At 51.0% G+C, this 15,203-nt stretch overlaps 5 protein-coding genes across 5 annotated transcripts; 2 read left to right on the top strand and 3 right to left on the bottom strand.

Annotated features, from left to right (window-relative positions):
* Positions 1–194: 194 nt before the first annotated feature.
* Positions 195–1,838, top strand: TGAM01_v200680 (hypothetical protein; the record flags this gene model as incomplete). Its single annotated transcript, XM_018807511.1, has 3 exons — positions 195–970; positions 1,142–1,712; positions 1,791–1,838. The coding sequence occupies 3 exons, from the start codon at positions 195–197 to the stop codon at positions 1,836–1,838; spliced, it is 1,395 nt and encodes a 464-aa protein (XP_018659321.1).
* A 431-nt stretch (positions 1,839–2,269) lies between these two features.
* Positions 2,270–3,421, bottom strand: TGAM01_v200681 (glycoprotease pgp2; the record flags this gene model as incomplete). Its single annotated transcript, XM_018807510.1, has 1 exon — positions 2,270–3,421. One exon carries the CDS (start codon positions 3,419–3,421, stop codon positions 2,270–2,272), a length of 1,152 nt encoding a protein of 383 aa, XP_018659320.1.
* Positions 3,422–5,641: 2,220 nt separating this feature from the next.
* TGAM01_v200682 (hypothetical protein) lies at positions 5,642–7,795 on the bottom strand (the record flags this gene model as incomplete). Its single annotated transcript, XM_018807509.1, has 2 exons — positions 5,642–7,261; positions 7,649–7,795. The coding sequence occupies 2 exons, from the start codon at positions 7,793–7,795 to the stop codon at positions 5,642–5,644; spliced, it is 1,767 nt and encodes a 588-aa protein (XP_018659319.1).
* A 1,212-nt stretch (positions 7,796–9,007) lies between these two features.
* Positions 9,008–10,014, top strand: TGAM01_v200683 (calcineurin B-1; the record flags this gene model as incomplete). Its single annotated transcript, XM_018807508.1, has 5 exons — positions 9,008–9,059; positions 9,104–9,180; positions 9,322–9,395; positions 9,519–9,853; positions 10,004–10,014. 5 exons carry the CDS (start codon positions 9,008–9,010, stop codon positions 10,012–10,014), a joined length of 549 nt encoding a protein of 182 aa, XP_018659318.1.
* Positions 10,015–13,991: 3,977 nt separating this feature from the next.
* TGAM01_v200684 (hypothetical protein) lies at positions 13,992–15,203 on the bottom strand (the record flags this gene model as incomplete). Its single annotated transcript, XM_018807507.1, has 3 exons — positions 13,992–14,062; positions 14,124–14,381; positions 14,444–15,203. The coding sequence occupies 3 exons, from the start codon at positions 15,201–15,203 to the stop codon at positions 13,992–13,994; spliced, it is 1,089 nt and encodes a 362-aa protein (XP_018659317.1).

Raw genomic sequence — 15,203 nt, forward strand, 5'->3', positions numbered from 1 at the left:
TGGCTCGCCAGCTCCGAGTGAGAGCGCCTTGTGCAACGACAAGCCGCCAACCGGTCGCCTCTGCAACCCTCCTTTGCTCCCGCTAGCAGCCCATCCTCGCTGCTTGTCCGGGTCTGGGATTGTTGGGTTTTTCTCATCGCCTTCTCGGCTCGCTTCCATCTCCCTGCGGCCACCCCTGGTCGGGCTCCCGAGCCATGGGTAACAACCATTCGGCGTCCAACAAGGCGGGCGGGCCTGGGTCGACGCCGCCGCAGGCCCAGTCAGGCGTCGAGTCCCCTCGCCATCACCATCGCAAGGACGGTTCGCGCAACATCATCCCCATCCACCGCGCCGCCGCCGCCCCGGAGTCGTCCACGCTCCAGGCCCAGGGCTCCATCGCCGCCTCCGTGCCCAAGAACAAGAGCGTGCCCGCCACTGCCGTGTCTTCCCTCAGCGGCTCGCCGCATAGCAGCACCGTCTCCACCGTCGCCAACGCCGCTGCCGCCGTCACTGCCGCCGTTGTCGCGGGCAGCCCCAAGCCGTCCTCACCACGGCCCATTATCCGCGACGAACCTTCTAAGCCTGTCGCTGTTCCCATCGACGCATCCGTGGCGCGCCCTCAGATTCCCATTGTGCCACCGTATCTCGAGGCCCAGCTCTTCTCCAACAACAGCCTTACAGACATGTACATGTCGCGCCCGCCCCGCCTGCCGCTTCCTATCGAGGAGGAGATACATCGACCTGGATCGCCCATTGCCGGCCCCGATGAGAATCTCACCGATCTCGAGCTGGGAGAGACATCCGATGGGTTAACAAGAAAGAACTCCGGGCTTAGCAACGGCACGGTTGAAGATGATGAGGGCGAGGAGCTACGCGTGGACAAGACTGGGCGGGTGGTTCCCACCAAGATTGTCTGGAACGGTGGAGGTGAAAAAGTATATGTGACTGGTACCATTTTCCAATGGAATAAAAAGCACCGGTTGCTTCCCGTGTAAGTTGACACTGTTCACAAACCAATTGGACCAGTAAGCAAGGCGTATCTGGCTGCCTTCGAGGGGCTTCTGTGCCTAGCACGTGCCTGAAGCCTTTTGCGCCCGTTTTGCTCACCCGCTGATTATTTTTGACTTTTGGCTTGTGCTAACGCATTATCATGACGGAACAGCGAGGGCCAACCTGGTGTTTTTGCCGCCACCATTTACATCTTGCCCGGTACGCATCACATCCGCTTCTTGGTGGATGGAATTATGCAGACGACGCCTTCCCTTCCCACCACTGTCGATTTCGGAAACAACTTGGTAAACTATATCGAAGTGAGATCGGAGGACCCATTGGCAACGAAACAAGGCGAGCCTGGAGAAGCTGTTGAGGCTGGAAAATTGAAGGAGATTGCTCAAGCTGAAGCTCAGGCCAAAGAGGAGCCAAAAGTTGCCAAGCACAGGGTTATTTCGCCACAAGAAGCCTACAATAGCCAAATTCCGCCGTACCTGCTCGATTTCGACCAGGCCGAAGAGTCGCCAGCCTATCGCAATGCCGAGAGTGCTATTGAGAAGATGGCTACACCACCCAGCTTGCCTGGCTTCTTGGGCAAACCCATCCTCAACGCTGCCACCTTGATGAAGGACGACAACAGCGTCTTGAACATGCCAAATCATACTGTTTTGAATCATCTTGCTACGAGCAGCATTAAGAACAATGTCTTGGCTGTTTCAGCGACTATTAGATATCACAACAAGGTGAGTGAAGCGAAAAGGAGGAGGCGCATCTCTACGACTTACCGTGCGTTTGCTAATTTTTTGACTTTTGTCATTTAGTATGTCACTACGATTATTTATAAACCCACTTCTGCGGATGAAGGTTAAAGCCGGCTTGCCAAAGGAGTATTATTGGCAAACACAGAGTATGAGGGAAGAAATTTTTTTTTGGTTTAAGAGAGCTAATATGTATTACTTTGCTTTTTCTTTTTTCGCTTCCCCCTGTATCCCTTTTTTACTACAATATTTTGATATAGGGAGGGTTTTCTTTTTGATACGATATGAGTTTAGTTACATGGAATGGTGGGTGCAATGGGAAAGCTACGGCTCTATAGTTATGCCTGAGCTATGCCATATTGAATGGCAAGCTACTATAGCTGAGCTAGCTAGGTACAGGTAGTGGAATTAGTAGAGATCTATAAGGGGTTCGCTATGAGCCAACAAGGTAGAAAGATAAGCAAGATGACCGGAATATTAAACACAACATACGTGCAGTTTTATTTGTTTCTATCATCTTTTGTGTGTGTTTCTAGCAGGCTTTAATCCCTCCATTCGACATACACATCATCTGTTCTAAACCTCTGCGTACACACGCTCTCGTCAAGCGGTGTCCGGAATCCCGTTCTATATGCCAATAAGCCGGCATGCGCAATCATGATGCCGTTGTCAATGCAGAACCTCTCATCCATGGCAAAGACGCTGCCGCCTCGCTCCTGAGCCATGCTCGCAATCATCTCCTGCAATCGCTCGTTGCAGCCCACGCCGCCGACAATGAGGACCTGGCTGCTGCCCACGTGCGCCATGGCCCGCTCCGTAATCTCCACCAGCATGGCAAAGATTGTTTCCTGCAATGAGAAGCAGAGATCCTCGACGGTGAAGCCCGCGCCGTCGGGCCCGCGCTCCAGCAGCTGCGCGGCCAGTGCCTCTGCGCTAGTAAGAATGCCGGAAAAGGAGCAGTCCATGCCCTTGACGATGTAGGGCAGCTCGAGCAGTTGCTTGCCCTTCTTGGCCAGCTGCTCGATGTTATAGCCCGGGGCCGGGTCGTTGCTGATGTTGAGCACGCGGGCGAAGCGGTCGAGGCAGTTGCCAACGGCGATGTCGAGCGTCTCGCCAAAGATGCGGTAGCGCTTCTCGGCGTAGGCAATGACCTGGGAGTTGCCGCCGCTGACGTACAGCACGACGGGGTTGTCGGCGCCGGTGACCTCACGTCCCATTTCGATGTGGCCGACGCAGTGGTTGACACCCACAAGAGGTCTATCCCAGAGCAAGGACAAGGTGCGCGCGCCGATGGCTACGCTGGTCAAGGGCGCGCCCATGCCGGGCCCTTGGGTGAAGCAGATGCAGTCGACGTCGGCGGGGGAGATGCCCGCCTCGGCGATGGCACGGCGGGCGAGGGCGACGAACTCGGTGCGGTGGTGCAGGGCGGTGTCTTTGGGGAGGAAGCCGGTTCCCGGCGGGGAGATGAATGTGTGTCGCAGGTTGGAGAGGATGGTGGCGGAGGTTGGGGTGTGGCGGATGAGGCCGATGCCGAGCTTGTTGGCGGAGCCTTCGCAGCCGAGAGCAATCCAGGAGGATTTGGTGGAGGATGTTGGAGGTGCTGATGTTGATGTTGATGTGGGAGATGTGATGGATGTAGTTGTGGTGGTAGTTTGAGGAGGAGGGAGCGGCGGGGCGACGGCGGCGGCGGCCATGTTGGATGAGTTTGTTGGTAGAGTGCTATGAAGACAGAATGAGTGAATGAGGTCGTGTCTATCTGTGGCTTTGTTCTTGCGCCAGGTTGGCGGATAGATGCTTCCTGGGGTTCTGATATCTGGAGTTGCGATCTTCACGAGAGGGAGTCGTTGCTTCTATGCTTTTGTCTATTTCTTTTCTGAGTGGTAGATTTAAATGAGCACAGTCCAAAATATCTTACAGGAACAAGAAAGAAGTCTGTGATTATTTAACATGAGCTGTAAGGAACATACATACCTGATCAAGGCAATTCGTTGATTAATCGTAGAATGTGATATTGCTCCAACCCAAAGTTTCGACGTCTAAAAAAAATAGAGGGGTTCTCTGCCAGAAGCAGAAATTAGCGGGGCGAGCGTCATGGGCTTTCAAACTGCGGCATAGCGGAAATAGTACGTACCTGCCATACTTTACCACCCATCGTCTCCCCAATTTTTCTCATCTTCCAATGCATGCACTCAATACAACCTGGGCTAGTAGACCTCGTACTGTGTTCCTACATGATGCCTCATTCTTTTTTTACCGGCTCAGTTCATGCTTTGCGCTAATGTACGTGCTACAGCCAATTCTTCCACCCGCTGCAGCAAAGCCCGCGGGTGAATTGGGAGCTCTCCCCGTATAGAGTAGCATTCGACATCACGTCTCGGCAAAAGGCGCCGTGCTGACTTATGTAAGAGTCTGCTTCCCCCGTTTCTTACTGCTAATCTACCTGCTGTTTCAAGGTAGCACCTCCTTCGTTCCTTTGCAAGATGCTCGGCCTGCGGCTGATATCTTACGATTCAGGAATCCCCATTGCTTTTTGCGCGCACGTCGGCTATGAGCCAGCAGAGGAGGTGCGTGCTGCCATAATTCAAGTCTTCTCTTCTGAACTTTCCACGGCGCCCTGTTCGGCAAATGGCCCTCTAGCGCTCTCTTGTCACCAGCAAAAGCTCGCACTAACAGACACCACCTTGGTCCCGCTTCGCCGGCCCTGTACAAATCCCGCAAGTACTCTCTGGCCGCGCATCCCTCCAGGCAGCCTGAGGCAAGTACTTGCTACCCATGTACATTCTGCCTACCCAGGTGCTAAAGCTTTTGCTACCATTCACTTGCCAGGTCCCTTGATTTGCGAAAGTGTGTGCTTCCGCTGCCGGTTTCTGCTGTGCGGACGCAAATCCTCCCACCCTTCTCCCCAAAATAATCCACTTCCAGCCCGTTCCCGCGGTCCACTTCGACCACTCGCTTTCTTTCCCCTCGACTTTTTTTCCCTTCTAGCATGTCTAGCTGGGACACCAGAAGGGAAAAAATTATTGCAGCACAAGAGGAAGAAATTTCTTTGTTGACTCTGGTCCTTCATGATGGACTGAATCTGTTAGCCATTGGTTTTCTCCATGGTATGTTCTATGTCCTTTCCCTGCAAGGAAAACACCCGCCCCTTTGAAACTCTCTTCTGTTTCTGCTGCCATCTATTTCGGCGCCTTGCTAATACACCAGCCTTGGTAGCATAAAAAAAAAACAGCCGATGAACAAAGACAGAGCCTCTAGCTGCAGCTTCGGCTGGTGAGACTGATGATCAGCTTCTCTACAAGCTTCTTCATCGTCGACGCTCATGGCGAACCTCGATCACGGCCGGCGAGTCCACGTTGCGCAGGCCGGCCTTCCCCTCACGTCATCCGCCCTGGTCGCAATGAGGTGAGGTGAGACCGGGCTGCGTCACGACACCACCCGCCTTGCGAGAAGAAGAAAAGAGCTCTCACAAGCACAAATCGGACTGTCGGCAATGCCCGGACTGTCTACCGTCGAGTCGGATACAGATCGTCACGCGAATTGCATGCGGCCGAGCCGAACAAAAAAAAAAATTCTACTCTCTGGTTAAATGCCAGTTCAGGATTTAGGTTGTATCTTTTTTTTATTTGCTCCCGTTGGAGGGCCTCTTCTCTTTCTAATCCTAAAGAACCGACCCCAACTCCCAACTCCTCGCAATGCCCTGACCAAGGCTACTGTACTATACATCGGTGGCCTTTTTTCATCTACAGCAAAAAATTCCGCCTCCTCCTAACCCTCCCCCCGTCCTGTCCGTTCCTGAGAACCCTTCAATACCAGCGTGATTGGAGAAAAAAAGAAAGCAAAAAACGAATTATATACACCTCCATACTCATACAAGGATGCAGTACTAGATTCGTCGCGGGGGAAGAGAGGGTTCTTTATGATGCCGCCTGCGCTTGCTGAACTGCAGGTTGCGGCGGCGGCGGCTGTGGCTGCGCTTGTGGTGGTGGTGGTAACACCCTATTTCCATTCGCTACGCCATTAACCGCCTCTGGAGGGACCGTTGGCCTTCCTCGGAAGATGTATGGGCTGAGTGGGATTGTGGCTCTGAACTTTAGCGCTCGCGTGTCAAAGGGGTCAACCTCATACACAAGCGGCTCGTCATCTTCGTCGTCAGAGTCGTATTTCCACCGGTCAGAGTACTCGTATGTATCTGTCCGTGCGGGTGTTGAGAGACCCCTCCGATCGATCCAGAGCCTTTGCAGTCGGCCAATGCGACGTCTGAAGGCGGGCTGGCTGTTTTGCGGTGTCTCGCCAAAGTCTGCGCCGCGGAATTGGAATACGGGAAGTTCCGGTTTGTCCAATTGCATTGGCTCAGGTGCGTCGTCAATGTCCATTGACTCTGCAGAATTTGACGCCGGCGGCGTCATTAGATATTGAGTCTTTGCCGGTCTGAACTTGAGCTCCATGCCCAGTTCTTTTACCGGCGATAGCGGATCTCGAGTGAGATCGATATGATTCTGATTCCACCTTCGGTGATTCTGCACCTTAGTTTCAATCTCATTACGAAGCTCGTTCTCCTTCTCGGCGAGCTGGTCAGAAAGCAACACAAGGTCTTGTTCGTGCGAACGCCCATCTGGCCGCACCGGCACCCGCACTTGAGTGGCTGGTCGCTGAGCTCCCGCAACTTCTGCAGGCTTGCGCTTCTGCGACGGCTGAGTCATGTTAGTGTCAAGTGGCATCATATGTGTAGGGAGCCCAGCTGGCCTTGATTTGCAACATACCTTTTGGTTTACGAGGTCTTCGTCGTCGCCCTTGATGCCCATCTTTGTCTTGATTTGCTTCAACCGAGCTCTTTCCTCGAAAATAGCCCGATCCACTTGCAATAGATCTCGTTTCATCATCTCTCGCTCGTATGCCATCAATACTAGATGACGGCCATCCTCGAGCTCGCGACGGAAACGCTTGAGCGTCTCGGCAATCTTGGTATCTCTGGACCTTGTTTTCCTTGTTTGTCTGACCTCCCGCCGCCTGAAGCAGACGTATGGGTCAGTATCATCAGTCTCCTGATGCGTCTCAAACTTGATGGTTGCGTGGAGTGGTTTATTTCCTTCCTCCTGTCGCTTGGATTTCCAGTACTCGTATATCTGCTTGGCGTGCAGCAATATGTTTGTAGAGCCAAGCTGATTGAGTCCGGGAACCATCATGTCGTAGCCGACAACAGTGTTGTCAACGGCTGCGAAGGGAGTCTGCTCGGTTGCGGTGTCCTCAAACACTTCCATGATGCGTTCAAAGTCATCCTCACTGAGAGCCCCGGCGCCGGCGGGCGGATTACTATTATAAGATTTGAGAAATTCATCGTCTTCGGTTGTCATGTCATAATGACAGCTAATACATTCCTCCACTGTCTGAGAGAATCGGATATAAGAGGAAGGTTTGTGGAAAATGACGGGATAGAGGGCATCATAGCTGATGTCACTCTCTTTGGGAGGCGGAACTGGGATTTCTTGATCATTGCTTGTTCCCGCCTCTTTTAGAATGGACTGAAGATGGTATTCCTACACAGAAAAGAAGAAGAAAGAGAGTCAGTCAAACTGAATGAAGAAGAAAAGAAAAAAGAGAAAGAGAAAAGAATAAGACAGAAAAAAAGAATATAAAAGAGAAAGATTGAGATGATGAAGAAGAAGAAGAAGAAGGGAAATCAAGACAAACAATGAAAGTGATGTTAAAAAACAAAGGAGAAACGGCAAAGAGATATTTGAATACACGAGTGGGATATGTGAGAATGGCTTATGCCATTTCACATAGTTGTTGATACACTCTGTATACCTATATTCATATATCGCGGGCAAGGTAATGTAGGAGCAGGTAGGGGGAAACCACGTGACCGAGCACGTGATATCAGAAGTTGCGGTGATGTGGCATTAGGGTGGTGATGGACTCACATTTTCCTCGGTCTGGTCGACTCCGGTCGCGATTTGCGACTCGGTAAGCAGTGATTCATATTCTGTAGCATCGATCTGATCCTCTCTGAGCACAGGGAGAGCGGTTTTGATAGTCAACTTCTTGACTCGGACTTTGCGGGATGACATGTTGCCAGGGTGGTGAAGGACGGCAGAAAGCCAGCGGAAAATCCGCAAAAAAAAGAGATCAAGTCATAAATCAAGACGTCCGAAGTCGCCTTATGATATTTTTTTGATGAAATAGGCGCTGTGGTTTCGCTTTTTTGATGGCTCTTTGCTCGCGTTCGATGAGGTGACGTTGGGATTTGTTTTGCCGCGCGAAGATTTTTCACTGGTGCAGAGCCTGGAAAATTGCGGCTGTTTGGTGGCCGCCGTGGCCCGCTGGCAAGTCACTGCGCCGTAGAGTTTGGCGGGCGCCGGTACATGGCGGCGCTCGGGCCACCCCCTCCTTTTGCCTCCCTCAATCCCCTGAAGTCGCAGCAGGCCCACGCGCTGAAAACAGCACCGCACAGAGGCTGGCGAGGTACTTGGGCGAGTGCTGTGGGCGCGCGCCTCTGGTTGGCTGAGCAGCGGCCACAGCAGCCCAAACGCGCCCAGGCCGGGGATGGGCCGAAAGCTGGCATAGTGGCTTTTTGCTCTCTTCTTGTTTCAGTCTCTTCCTCAAGCAGCGGCCTAGGCTACAAAGAAGAGCCGTACAGCGGGCATTTAGCGCTCGCCAGAGTTCCGTCACCGCCTCGCTTGCAAGAAAGGAGAGACCAGACGTGATAAGCTGCACAGCCATAGGTAGCTTTTCAGCCACAATGGCAGCTGTGAGCGGCAGCATCCCAAGCGCGCATATCTTAGGTTTCAACTCTATCTTGTGAAAATGACATAATCATCTAACAAGTCCCCCCAATTAACTATTATCATGTTCAAGGATGCGCCAGCCTCTGCAGCCTCTGCATGCGCAACCGAATCTGTTACGAATCCAGCCTGATGCCGGTTGTCTCTTCCGCAAGGCTGAATTTACATTGAATGGAACTGCTTATCGCTGCAGGCTGTTCAGCAGTCTCTTGACACTACAAATCAGAGCAGCGATGGTCCGTGCACATGACCAGCTACCCCTCTAGGAGTCGCCTCGACTGTCTAATACAGCGCCTACAAATCCAATCCGGCGCCTTACTTACACACTCTCGTACATACGACGACATTTAACAACCGCCACCCGTTGCATACACGACCGCCGCGCAGAACGGCCTCCTACCGTATCAGCGTTTCTCTCCTTCGACTGCCATCATTGTATCTTTAGCCACACGAGACCTTCTTTAGCGCACAAGCGGCCGCGCAGTCCTGTCTAGCAAGATGGGCAACACCACGAGTACTGTGCTGGACAACATTGTCCAAGGGTCCAACTGTAGGCTCTCGCCTCCTTGTGGTTGTCTTATATCTGGATTCTAGTTTGGCTGACCCTGCATCACAAAGTTGACAGAGAGGAAGTCGACCGATTAAGGAAACGGTTCATGAAACTCGACAAGGTACGATTGAAAAGAAAGGGGAACTAAGCCAGACCGAACGCTTGGGCTGGGCTGCTTTACACTTTGATCGCGCCGCGGTTCAACAAGACGATACGAGATGGGGCACGATGGTAGACAGACTGGCTGACTATTCTGCTGCAGGATAACTCTGGCACAATCGAGCGCGACGAATTTCTCAGCCTTCCTCAAATCTCTTCCAACCCTCTTGCGACACGGTTCGTTCGATCTTACCTCATCCTCCCCCCACGGCGAATTTATACACCGCTCGCCCCTTTCCCCCCCTTTATTGGTGTATAGATGAATGAATAGGCCAGCGGCTAACTCGACAATACGATTAGCATGATTGCCATCTTTGACGAGGACGGCGGTGGCGATGTCGACTTTCAGGAGTTTGTCTCCGGCCTGAGCGCCTTCAGCAGCAAGGGCAACAAGGAGCAAAAGCTGCAGTTCGCCTTCAAGGTCTACGACATTGACCGCGACGGCTACATCAGCAACGGCGAGCTCTTCATCGTGCTCAAGATGATGGTTGGCAGCAACTTGAAGGACCAGCAGCTGCAGCAGATTGTCGACAAGACGATAATGGAGGCGGACCTGGACAAGGACGGCAAGATTAGCTTTGAGGAGTTTACCAAGATGGTGGAGAATACGGATGTCAGCATGAGCATGACTCTAGGTGCGTATTTCATTGGGAGTCCCCCTTTTCTTGTTTTCTTCTCCTCCCTTTATCTCTCTCTATTATTGAGGGAGCCTTTCTTCTCGGGTTTAGACCCCTTTTCGGGCGTATTTGATTGAAAGCAGCAAGAAACTAACACCTTGATAACAGATCAATTTTAAACGTTCGTTGAAGGGGGGTAAAAGGCAGCGTTGGTCTCGGGTAGACACCGCTAGGAAAGCGATTTGTGGATAATGGAAATATAGCAGTTATGATAATGAATATCTACATTCAATCTTCAGCTTCAGCCCTGGTGACGGACTTGCCCAATCGCAGCGAATCAAAAATGCGTCACCGCAATTCAACGATGCTGGTATCGGTACGATTTGGCCTTGAGATTTTCTTGAGTCGCCCTCTGATCGGTAAGTCATTTTGGATGTCCTGCTGAATCAAACGAGTTGGTACGTTAACGAGACGAAATCTTGACATCTATGGGATTGGGTGAGTTAGCTCCAATATACATTATGCACCCATCTAGGATAGATCAACTATGTCTTGCTTGTATGGGTACAGCAAGTACCGGCACCAGGAAAAAAAAGTGTTGATGGCTTTGGGAATTTGTTGACTAGAAAATATTTCTGCCTTATTACAGAGAATCTTGGAGGGCACAGATCATGATCAAGACCAGTTCCCAATGCACCTTATAATGGGCAGGGCTAATTCAACACTCTATATACGCCAACTATGTACAAGCTGGTACTTTGGGCAGCATTTGAATGGACCTGAAGATGTTCATTAGAGCTCAATGAGAAGCTAAAAAAAAGTGATGGGTGGTGTTCATCTCGGCTATTTCGAATGATATTTTATTTGATCGCGGTGGAATGAGCCGAAAATGGCAGGATGCCCATCAAAGGACATATAAGACGCTCGGCGAATAAGCACCTTAATGCCATTTGCAGCGGCCATTGATTCTTGAGGCTTGTTGTACTACTATCTCAGGAAATGGGAACTGAGTTGTGGCGCAAGTCAAGTGGCGGCTTGTCTGTTATACGTTTACATCTCAATGAAACATGCTTCCCGCCTGTTCCTCAGTTTTTACCCACCTCTTTCGTTCATTTTTTCTTCTGCTTAGCCGTAGCGAATGATTTCAATTGTTCGTAGGGATCATATGGCAGTATGGCTAGGGAGCCGGTTGAAATGATACCCGCCTTTTCACAATATTGGCTTCTAACAGATATCAGTTATGACATGTCATTTTTTAAATATGTAATCGCCGCTGCTTTTCTACTTGCTCTTAATTGATAGAGACCTAGTTTCTGCGTTCTCCCTTGGTTTTGCTTTACTTCGGAAAAATTAACACGAATCTGATTCAATGTGGTGTTGTCTTCTTTCAATTACAGGTACGATACACGGACTTGGAAATATTGGTAGGCGATGCGCACCTCTAGTTGAGTAAATCACGGTTGCTTCGAGTAGCACTTCATTATAACCTTTTGGGCGGCTCTATTAGGACTTGTACTTGGTACCAAGAGGTACCGATCCCTATGATGGGGCACAGCAGGCAGGTGCCGTCATGTGCTGTTTGTTCCGTCACTCCTTCCCTCCTATGCAGTACTGGGTATACTACCAGTGACATGCATTCCTCACTCTCTTTCGCTCATTTTCTCGTCTTTTCCATTTTCATCCTTACATTCACACCTACACCGCATACCTTGGTACGTCCATTCTCCGACTCAATGCAAGATACTAATTGTGGTTTGTACTGCAGCAGCATACTAGGCAGCTAGGCTACTTCAATCTGGGATCTGGGGGATCGTCATTTTGTCCCACTGCTGGCTCTGCGAGGCGAAATGCGCAAGCTCCAAGCTCCAATCGTACCCCTGCACATACATACATGTCAACGTCACATGCAGGCCCAGCCCGAAATTTACGACCGATCGGAAATCATGCTGGGTCAAGCTGGATCTCGGCACCGTCGAAAATGCACCGAAAGCTTACCTTGGCCGTGCCATCTTGACCCCTTAAGCTGACGGACAATGGCTGCTCATGCGCAGTACATATAGGTACTACCATCTATAAGAGGAGCAGCCAAGATATGCCAGGGTCAGTTCTAGACTCAGATCCAGTGCCCCATCAAATTCCTATTAGCAAGACCTCATCGGAATTAAACTGAGGATGCCGCTCGCTAGCCGCAGCTATAGCCAAATGCAAATACTCCTCCTCCTGACATTCACCATTCACCATCTTACTGTACCTCAATTTTGCCGCTACAATAATCAAAAAGCAAACCAACCAATGCGAGATGGTGGCTACATGTAACCTAGCCAAGGCTTCATGCTGCCACAGCCTGTAGGGGAGTATGGCTACATGGATCAGAAGTACTACCCTCCATGAAGTCTACAAGCATACGCCTGCTGGCACACATCAGCTCATCTCAGGTGACTCATGGATGGTGGTATCTTATGTCTTTTTCTTTTTCGCCTCACCGAAGCATTGGTTGAGGGTCGTCACTTCTGCTGCTTGCCAAGCGTCTCCACGTATGCAGCTAGGAGCATCATGTTTATGCGTCCGTCCACGATTGCCGACGCCCCCAGCCTATGGTAGCTAGCAAAGTTGCAAGCAGAAAGGGACTTGCTCCCGCTTACTCTCAGCCACGACGTGAATCTCAGCTACACAAGGCAGCGCTGCCCCATGAAACGCTAGCAGCAGCCATCCTGGGCTGGGTCTTGCCAAGCAGTCCCTTGATTCGGCCCCCAAAGTCCCAGCCGCCTCAGCTTCTTGAGTGCTGACTTTACCCCTCTGCCAGTTTTGAGGCCTGCGTCCATTAAACCTCTCGTGCGTGTAAGAGAGATGTCACGCGCTTCAATGGCCTCCCGGGTATCGTGGCCGGAGTGCCATAGTTGAGGCGCAGACATGGGCTCCTCGGTAATGCCCCTTGGTTACAAGGCCAAGCATGTGCTTTCATTGCGTCACGGGTGACAAAACCACCCAAAGCCAGATGTCATATGCCATCGTGAATTGTCCTACCCGACGGCTGCCCCCCATAGCGGCGCCAAGTGCCGATTCCTTGAATGTGATGAGCGGTGGCTGGATCACAAAAAGTCCATGCAGGGAGGGTCACATTAGGCTTGCAACTTCATGGCCTTGTATCTCGTCACTCGCAAGCTGCTGTGCCCAATGAATCTATTCAAATTTGCCATCTAACTTTTAATATGTTTGCCATGTACACAGCCACTAGCTCTCATGCCGCTCCCAGCCGGTTGATACAGCCCGTGGGGGCTCCAACTCGTCATATTCTAGCCCAACGTCTAAACCCAAATAATACGTTATAAAAAAAAGAATAGAAGGTCCTTGGGCTGAAAAATTCGTACAGGTCATTTCCAAGCTGACGTGGGGGAAGATAAGAGAGAAAGAAAAAGAACAGAGCATTCGCTAGTTTCGCATTTCTCGCCTGAAAGCCCGCCCTTCGACGCCTCCCAACCAGATCCTTTGGTCCTCTCACACGCTTTGTCCGCTCCCGTAGTCGTTCCCATTGTGTATATCCAAAATAACCGTCTAATATCGTGCCATTTCCTCTAAAACATGCCCCCACACAAGCAGCATTCACTCAGTGATAGGGCATGCTGTGGGTTTGGGTGTGTACATGAATATCTGCGTGTTTGCGTACGGGACCATGTTTGCCACCGGTCCCTTCATGTTCCCAGCTCATGAAGAGGCAACCAATAGAACATACATAGACGCACCGCTTGGTACGCTGTGCCACTGACTTCCTCCCTTAACGCTCAGATCCGACCCAAAGCAGATGCAGCGCCCACCCTAAGAAAAGAGAATTCCAAATTCCAACCGCCCAAATCCCATGATACCCAATTATGAAGAAAACTCTTTCTATGTTAACCTTCCTTCCGATCCAGCCATGTCCATATCTGCGCTATTGTAGAAGCCGTGTGAAAGTTTCTCATCGTATAATATACATTTCCCAAGGCGCTAAAAATGCAAGGGTACAAGTAAAGTAAACAAAGGAAATGAGGAGAGAAAGAAAGAAAATGAATAATAGAGAAAGAGAGAGATGAAAAATCCTGCCGTCATTCTTCATTCTGCCATGTAGCCAACATGCCTCATTTGCTTATTCAACGTCGTGATATACAAAGGCGGAGGAGAATCAGCGCGGTCCTCCGCTTGTATTAGCGTTCGATTCGGGAGAGTCGTAGAGGTCAAGGCACTCTTCGAGAACTAAAGTTTGGTTAGTGTCCTTCCAATTCCAAGAACAAGAGAAAGAGGTTTGATGACATACTGGCCTCAATTCGATCCTCCCACACGCCATACTGATAGTCTACTAAGCCATGGCTCTCGATACCATCGCAGAGTCGAATGAGCTCGTCTCCTAGCTTCTTTATTGTTTCCTGGGACATGATTCTCTGTGATCTCGAAAGTTGCTGACTGGAAGACATTATTTCTTTCTGTCGGAAACAGAGGGCGAGCCACGCGTGGTTGAAGTCGTTCCAGAGCTTGATTCGTTCGGCGTGGAGGCTGGCGTCGTCTTGGTTGAGCCCTGTTTAGCATGTAAGTACAAACACCAAGCTGGTTTCAAACTGATCAGCCTTCTCTCCATACCTAATTCTGCAACCTGCATGAGCAGCCAGCTGGAGACATTTAACAGTGTTTCAGCGGCCCTTTCTAGAGAGATCGACGAGATGTCCTGGAACACAGAACCCAGCTGCCGTTGGTAGTTTAACCACTTCTCTTGAAGACCAGACGACGTAGCATAGTCTTGCCCTTCTCCCATAGTGGGATCTGCTGTTCCAGACGTGTGCTGCATGGCATTTGAAGAAGGCATGCTGCCGGCATAATTCATGGGCTGGCTCTGTTGATATACTCCGGTTGATGCACTGCTTGCCTGGCTTGGATGCTGCATACCTGCTGCTGCTGCACTCCCTGCTTCAGGATTAAAATATGCCGAGGTGACATCCGGTGCCATCATCTGCATTGTCGCCTGCTGTCGTTGCCCAAACTGTTGGGCATCGTAGACTGGAGTTTGTGCGCTCGGTTGAGGCACGTTGTACATCATCATACCCGTGTTGTAGCCCCCGAAACTTTGAGTTTGTGGTCTTGAATCGGCGCCGTATTCCGACCCATACGCTAAAGCCGTCGTCGGCATATTTGTTGGCGTTGAAAAAGCGGCCGAGGGCTCTTGGTAATATGTGCTGTACGCCGGCGCACCCCCCAGACCTCTTGGCGTTGAAGCAGACGCAAGTGGTGCAGATCGAAAGCGCTCAGAGGGTCCGCCTACAGAGCTTGGAACTTGATACTTCTGTACAGGAGCGCGATAGGTAGGCGGGTCATTCTGCCTTCTATGGTGATTAGGATTGTCCAT

This window comes from Trichoderma gamsii (genome assembly GCF_001481775.2).
Source record: "Trichoderma gamsii strain T6085 chromosome Unknown Scaffold_2.2, whole genome shotgun sequence".
NCBI lineage: Eukaryota > Fungi > Ascomycota > Sordariomycetes > Hypocreales > Hypocreaceae > Trichoderma > Trichoderma gamsii.